General features: G+C 38.2%; 1 protein-coding gene across 5 annotated transcripts; it reads left to right on the top strand.

The window, feature by feature from the left end:
- The first annotated feature begins 640 nt into the window (after positions 1-640).
- On the top strand, positions 641-6,571 carry HESX1 (HESX homeobox 1). Of its 5 annotated transcripts, none has more exons than XM_066195465.1 (7): positions 641-659; positions 1,858-1,959; positions 2,902-2,952; positions 4,201-4,459; positions 4,568-4,773; positions 5,079-5,180; positions 6,111-6,571. In XM_066195465.1, exons 4-7 carry the CDS (start codon positions 4,246-4,248, stop codon positions 6,207-6,209), a joined length of 621 nt encoding a protein of 206 aa, XP_066051562.1. In that variant the 5' UTR covers positions 641-659; positions 1,858-1,959; positions 2,902-2,952; positions 4,201-4,245; the 3' UTR covers positions 6,210-6,571. The 5 variants fall into 5 exon arrangements, with proteins under 5 accessions (XP_066051562.1, XP_066051558.1, XP_066051561.1 ...); XM_066195461.1 differs by lacking the exon at positions 641-659 and adding an exon at positions 924-1,034; XM_066195464.1 differs by lacking the exon at positions 641-659 and adding an exon at positions 1,173-1,258.
- The last annotated feature ends 388 nt before the right edge of the window (positions 6,572-6,959 follow it).

Genomic DNA, 6,959 nt, shown 5'->3' with positions numbered 1-6,959 from the left:
TTACCGTGGGGGCTCCTCCACAGCCGGGGGAGCCCTGTTGGGTCCCTGCCGTTATGGAGCATCCTCGGCTCTCTGGCCATATTACCTGGAGAATCCCTTTTGGGAAGTCTCTTATCCCTGCCAGGCGGAGGCCAGTCACTTTTGTTGTACTTGCAGTGAGAGGACAAGAGACCTTAAGCTAAGACAGGAGAGATTCTGATTAGATATTAGAAAATAGTATCTCTGCTCTCTAGACTGTATAAGTGTGGTGCTGTAGGTTGGTAGCAAATTTTAAATGCTTAAAACTACTGTGAGGGCTCACTGGAATCAAAGCAGATCATTAGTTGCAAACTGGTTCAGCTCTGAAATGACTTAGAATTGTAGAATCCCCAGGGTTAGAAAAGACCTCTAAGATCATTGAGTCTGGCCATTAACCCCTCAGCCTGTGTTCACCACTAAACCATGTGCCACATCCTCACGTCTTCTGAACACTTCAGGGATGGTTTGTCAGTGCCTGACCACCCTGCCCATGAAGAAACTTTTCCCAATATCCAATCTAAACCTTTCCTGGCACAATTTGAGGCTGTTCCCTCTGGTCCTCAGCTCCTGTCACTTGTTACCTGGGAGAAGAGACTGACTGATCCCCACCTGACTACATCCTGTCAGAGATGCAAGACTTGGTAGGCTTGATGATAGTTTAAAGCTGGAAAAAACCCAAAACAGAACCAAACAAAACAAACAAAGAAAACCCACCAATAAAAAACCAACAGAAAAACCAACAACAACGACAAAAAACCCACCAAAAAAAAATCAACCAAAAAACCCCACCAAACCAATAAGCTGTTCCCTGGTTGGTTTTGCCCTTTTGGGACCAGGTGAACTTAGTCTAAGACCATATTAGAAAGTACATGAAGTCATTCAGCAGAGCAAATGATTAATGATTGTGAGGTCTTGCTATGGAGACCATTCTTTGTATTGTATCAGGTTATGATTTATCTTTAAAAGCAGATAAAGAACAGGGCTGGTGTGTTAAATTGCAAACAAAGAGTTTAGAGGTGGCTTTCTTTTTTTTCTGGTTTGGGTTTTTTGTGGGTTTGGGTTTTTTTGAGGTTGTTTTGTTTTGTTTCTTTGCTGTTGTGTTGGTTTGTTTTTCCCTGTAGGGAGTGGTGAAGAAATTTCCAAGTTAGTACTCTGTTCAGTCAATCAATTTACTAGCTCAAGTGGTGACTCACCTGACTGAAGCAAGTCACAGCCCCTCTCCCTTCCCCTCTCAATAAGGGTAATCATTCAGGGTTATCTTATTTTAAAGCTTAAATGTTGTATTTGCAACCATGTGACAGGACATTTAACATTGGTCATGACCTATAAATATATGTGCTTTCTGGTTTTGAGACAGTTAACTTGTGACCAAGCTTTACAGCAGTCTCCTTTAAGAAATTGCTCTGTTTTGTACTGTAAGATCATTTTCCTAGTGGAATTCAGGAAGGCAGTGGATTGGAGTGGAACTTGGAGTGGATTTGGTTTAGTTAGCTTTGTGTATTTACAGCTGTAAGTGGCATCCAAAAGTTTGGCTTGAGCTACAAATTCGATTGCAACAAATGTGATAGTAATGAATTGAAGGATCCCTCTGCATCCTCTAAGTGTGGGTTTAGTGTTACACTATTTTCAGCGTTGTAGACCTTTTGTTGGTGTGTGAGGGGTTTTTTGTTGTTGTTTGGGCTTTTTGATTTGTGGGGTTGGGTTTTTCTGTTTGGTTTGGGGTTTTGGGGGGGGGGGGGCTTCTTGGTTTTTGTTTGTTTTTTTTTTGTTCTTTCTGCAAAGTATCTACTGAGAGGCCTTAAAGATGTGGGGAACTAACACTTGGCACTTCCTCAACAGGGAGAAGAGCAGTGAACAGATCTTCAGAGGCTTCCAGATGTGTGCCCTTGTGGAAAGAACATTTTGCCTCTGCTGGAGGGTGAAAGCAGCTGTGTGGATAAAGTAGGCTTTATTTGCAGTGTTTCCCACTTTTTAACACACTGTTTTTCATGCTTTTGCTAGTGGCAACCTTGGATTAACCTCGAATTTACCTGCATCCACTCAATCTCCCTGTGCCAAAATAGCTTTACTTCAGCCAAGAAATAGCTAACTGCTTTTGTTTTTGTTTGAAATTTGTTTGAAAATTGGTGTTACCATTTTGAGGTAATTTTAAGGTCGGCTTTGCATATACTTGCTATTCATATTAAAAACATATTTGAAAGAGAGCTTTATGCAGCATGACTTCTGAGGTGGTGAAATACTGCTGGGAAAAGATATTGTGGGAAAAGGGAGGTGAAAGGCAAATTTTTGGAGTGTGATAAGTAATGAAGAAAGATAATATATATACCATTTATACCTTTTTAAAAAGCTGAAAATATTGCCCAGGCTCTAGTGCAAGGTGACGCAGCAGTGGGTGAGAAGAGCAAAAGGCAAGAGTAAGAACTGGGGCTTCAGACCAAAGCCCCCAGGAGAGCTCAGTGTGGTCTCCTCAGCTGGTGTTAACAGCCCTTGGAAGCTTCCCATCTCTGCAGAACGAGAGCTTCATCTGCTAAAGAGATGAACTCCACTGTCCCTGGGCAAAAAACAGTGGTGCAAAGTCTGAAAGGGAGATTAGTTTGCTGCCTCATCAAGTATGTGATGCTGTAAGAGGATTGGATTTGCATATCCAAGGAGCAGTGAGTTTTCTTATTATTGATTACTTAGGATTCCCAACCCAATGTTTGCTGTGTTGCTTTAATTGCCCCTACCAAGGTATTTAGTTAAAAGTCTATAGGTAATTTCAAATGGGTTGCAAGGCAGTATGGGTCAATACCAATGGGCCAAAACAATTAAATACAGTTTTAAAGAGAAGTTTTAAGGTCTATAAGTGGTGACTGGAGCTCATCTTGCAAATGAACATTGCAGGTAGATGCACGCTGCTTCAAGGTCCGTGGATATGTGTGAGAAGTGACCTTGGTAAGATCACTTCTGCAATTGTCACTCTTTTCATAGTTTGGTTTGACAGCAGTCTTACTGCACAACACACACTCAGGCCAGTAGGAGGGGTAACTTTTCCTTCTGAAATAAAAATATTGTCATTTTTGCCTGCTCTTTTTGGACAAATCTTGATTTTATCGTGTCTCTACAGAAATTCCTCCTCTTCTTATCCTGAACCAAAAGCTGGTTTTGAGCATGTGTTGTAAACTGCTGTGTGACTGACAGATGAGTTTGAATATAAAAATGTTATAGTCAGTATTTTCATTATAATGAAAATTTCACCATTATAGTGGGTAAAATCAGAATTCTGTTGGACTTTGAGCCCCATTACAAAGCCTTTATCTCCTTTCTTTCCATTACTCATAATTTTTTTGTGATTTTAAGAATTGGCTCTGTAGGATTTAAATATACTTCTGTTTGCTATAAGCCTACAAGGAGGTAGAGACATCTGCAAGAAAAAAGATGCTTTTAAACCTGTAAATTTGAGTGTACTGCTTCTATTATGTGAAGTTTTGCTTTTATGTAGTGAAGAATTATCAGCAAATTTCACATCTGGAATGTTTCAAAAAGGCTGCAACAAAATTATTTTCATAAAAAAAATGAATGCATGAATTATTTAAAATAGTTGGTGCAACTGTTCCTATGAACTAATCCAGGCACTTGGAAGGCAATTACACTGAGCTTTGACAACACTGCCAACCCACTGCACAGTGCCTTATGCCAAAAGCTATTGTTGTTTTATTGACCACGTTCACCATTACATATGCATATGAAAAAACAGAGGCATTTTCATCGGGATTACCCTAATAGCATTAAGAGATTATTTTTTAAATTTCCTTGGAAGGAAATTCACTTAAATGAGATTACTTATTACTTGACTGGTTTCCTATCATGCTTCTATGTTTAGGTAAGTGGAGTCCATTAGAGTATAAAGTTTTTTTAAAAACTGATTTTATACATTAATGATTTCAAATAAAAGAGAAGTACTATATTTGTGCACAGCTTCTTTTGAGAAAGTTAAGTCGATGCTCTGGTTAGGAGAGATAACACTTTTTGTCCCCCTTGGTGGCCCCCCTAGTGTCACCATTAGTTGCTAATTACTTGCAAACAAATAAACAATTAACTCCTCGTGCCTCTTGGTGGGAGAGTTTTCATTGACATGCTAAAACTTTCTAATAAAAGATTTTAATTAATGACGTTGCAAATCCAACCCCCTTGCCGGCATAGCTATAAGGAGGACTTGTGGAGAAATGCCAGTACAGAACCCCTGCTATGCTGGCTGAGGGCGAAGGCATGGCTGGTCCCTCGCTGTGCGCTGCCACCACCGCGGCCTCTCCGGGTCTGCACAAGGTGCCCGCCTTTGGGGAGAGTAAAACCACACAGTGCTCCTTTTCAATTGAGAGTATACTGGGGCTGGAGCAGAAAAAAGATGGTATTCCAGCTGGGAAACCTCACAGACCCTGGATGGATGCCTGCACCAGCTTGGGTAAGTCAGTCTGGTTTGTAACCTCTTAAGCTTTTACCCTTTAAAAATACTGGCATGTTTCTTCTGCAAACCAGTAAATTGAAGCTCTCCTTTTCTTGCTCTTTCTAGTTTTAGGTGATGACAGTAATCCCCATCTGCAAATCCCTGTTGTTTGCTATGAAAATCCATTATTTCATGCTAGAAGTGGTCCAGTGCAAGAGGAAAAAGTTTTGAAATGTGAAAAATATTTTTCAGTCACTGAAAGGCTGTCTTTCCAACGAGAATTGAGCTGGTACAGAGGTAGAAGACCAAGAACTGCATTCACTAGAAACCAGGTAGGGCTTTCCTTGGCATTTAACAAATGAGTTACATTGTAGTTTAGTAAAATGTTGGAAGAAACCTCTAACACCTGATAAGTTCAGTGTGATGTTCATCTGCAGAGAGAAAGGTAATCAGGAACTAGTGTAAATTAACAGGAATGTTGCTAATTTCAGCAGATCTGTGTTGATGCATGAAATCAGAAATGTGCAAACACTGATCAGAAGTCTCCTGTTGTACAAATTAATCTGTTATTTATTTTATGAATTGCTACTAGGAACATAGTGTTAACTATTCAACAAGTGTATTTTAATCTCCTCAGATTGAAGTCTTGGAAAATGTTTTTAAAATGAACTCCTACCCTGGCATTGATATAAGGGAAGAATTAGCTCGCAAATTAGATTTAGATGAAGACAGGATCCAGGTAATTAAAAATTTATTTGAACTTTTCTGTAATTCCAGCTATATGTACTCTCTGGTTATATACATAAGTAGTTTGACAGCAGCATACTCTGAATTTAAATCAATGTATATACATGAAACACGCCTTCAGTGATTTGTGAAATGGAAACCATTGAATTCCCTCTGAGTTCCTTCCATAGCATTGATGAGGTATTCATCACTATAGTATTTCCACGATATCTGCTCTTAATCTCTCGTTATTACGTGCAGAACTTGATCATTTCCTTAAAATAATTTTTGTATTTTACTTGCCACCATATTTTAAAAATAAATTTGAAACAGGTATGGACATAGTTTGTGTGACTGCCTGCATATTTTGTGAGACTGCCAGCAGAGCACAGATCTGTTAAACCAGTGTTTGAACCTATGTCTTTATGTGGCCAAGAGCAAAATCTATTCAGGGATGTTAATTATTGATTTCCAAGTAGTTCAATGTGATAAGAATCATACTGTAAACATGAGAATTTGGGCTTCACTTAGTTGTTTATCAGGCTTTTGTTGCAAGTATTATATTGGGCTTGAGGGGAAACCTGATGTTGCAAATACTTAAGCAGCTGAAGAAATAGCACCATAAGATGTGTGAATTCCAGATATTCAGGATCTTCCAGGATCTGATTCTGCACTGAATTTAATACCGGTTTTTGTGTTAATTACAGTGAAGCTGATCTCACTTTCCAGTTAACCCGGGGATATTATTTTGTCTGTGGCGTTAAATTTACAGGTAGCAGGTAGCTACATGCTGACATCTGCAAGTTTTAAATTTATATTGAACTTGCAAACTGCTGTCATCACAGAAAATATTGTGATGTTGTGTGAATACTTTTAAGTTTCAAATATAATTCTGCTTCCACTGCTGTATTTCTGAAAAGCATCCCTTCTCTTTCCATTTTAGATCTGGTTCCAGAACCGTCGTGCAAAGCTGAAAAGATCACACAGAGAATCTCAGTTCCTAATGGTGAAAAATACTTTCACCTCCAGCCTGCTAGAGTAGAAGGAAGGATGGCTTGCTGTTACAGTACTACTATGGAAAATGAAGAATTATTCATAACCTGTATTAAGTAATGATATAGTAATTATGATTTTATGCCCAGATTTGAAAGTTTATTATAATTTTCATTCAAATAAACTGTAAATACTTGAAGTATTATTATAATCTACTTTTTGTGGAAAAAGTGAACTTTTCCTATATATTTGAGTAAGTATTTTTAGAGATTTTGAGATACTTCTACAGTTTAAAACAATGTAAACCCTACGTTGCACAAGAATTTCAGTTACTATAAATTACTGCAGATGACTTGACAAAGCCTTATGGTCTAAGAAGAAGTCTGTTTCAAGTCTGAAATAAACCATATACAAAATAGATTTTGCTACTGGAAACAGTTTGTCACACTGCAGTTTAAGTAGCTTATTTATAAAGAATATGATAGTTTTCATAAAGAACTTAATTTTTAGGAAATGGTATCTCCAATGGAAGGACTAATATTCAACGGACTCTTCAGTTTTAACAATTGCTCACCTAAAAGAAGCTGACAATTATAAGCTTCTTAAATAATTTTAATTAATTTAGGTTATTTGCCTATTTAATTCTTTAACTTAGTTATCTCCTCTCTTGTCAGTATAAGTGTTCCAGTTATAGAAGTTGCCCTTTGTCTCTTAATGACAGAATGTAGCATTTCATGGGATCAGATCAGTGGGGACCAGACCAGATATCCAGATCATTGCCATTAATTTTAGGCTGTTG

This window comes from Chamaea fasciata, unplaced genomic scaffold (genome assembly GCF_029207755.1).
Source record: "Chamaea fasciata isolate MVZ Bird 193981 ecotype frontalis unplaced genomic scaffold, bChaFas1.0.hap1 SCAF_13, whole genome shotgun sequence".
Taxonomy (NCBI): Eukaryota; Metazoa; Chordata; class Aves; order Passeriformes; family Sylviidae; genus Chamaea; species Chamaea fasciata.
Note: the sequence above shows the minus strand (reverse complement) of the source record. Positions and strands in the feature narration are given on the sequence as shown.

What these genes read in the sequence shown, in the direction of transcription:
- HESX1 (XM_066195465.1), top strand. Translation starts at nt 4,246, where the DNA reads ATGCTGGCTGAGGGCGAAGGCATGGCTGGTCCCTCGCTGTGCGCTGCC. An exon ending in GGATGCCTGCACCAGCTTGG is followed by an intron (nt 4,460 to 4,567) that starts GTAAGTCAGTCT and finishes TGCTCTTTCTAG; the next exon opens with TTTTAGGTGATGACAGTAAT. An exon ending in CTGCATTCACTAGAAACCAG is followed by an intron (nt 4,774 to 5,078) that starts GTAGGGCTTTCC and finishes TAATCTCCTCAG; the next exon opens with ATTGAAGTCTTGGAAAATGT.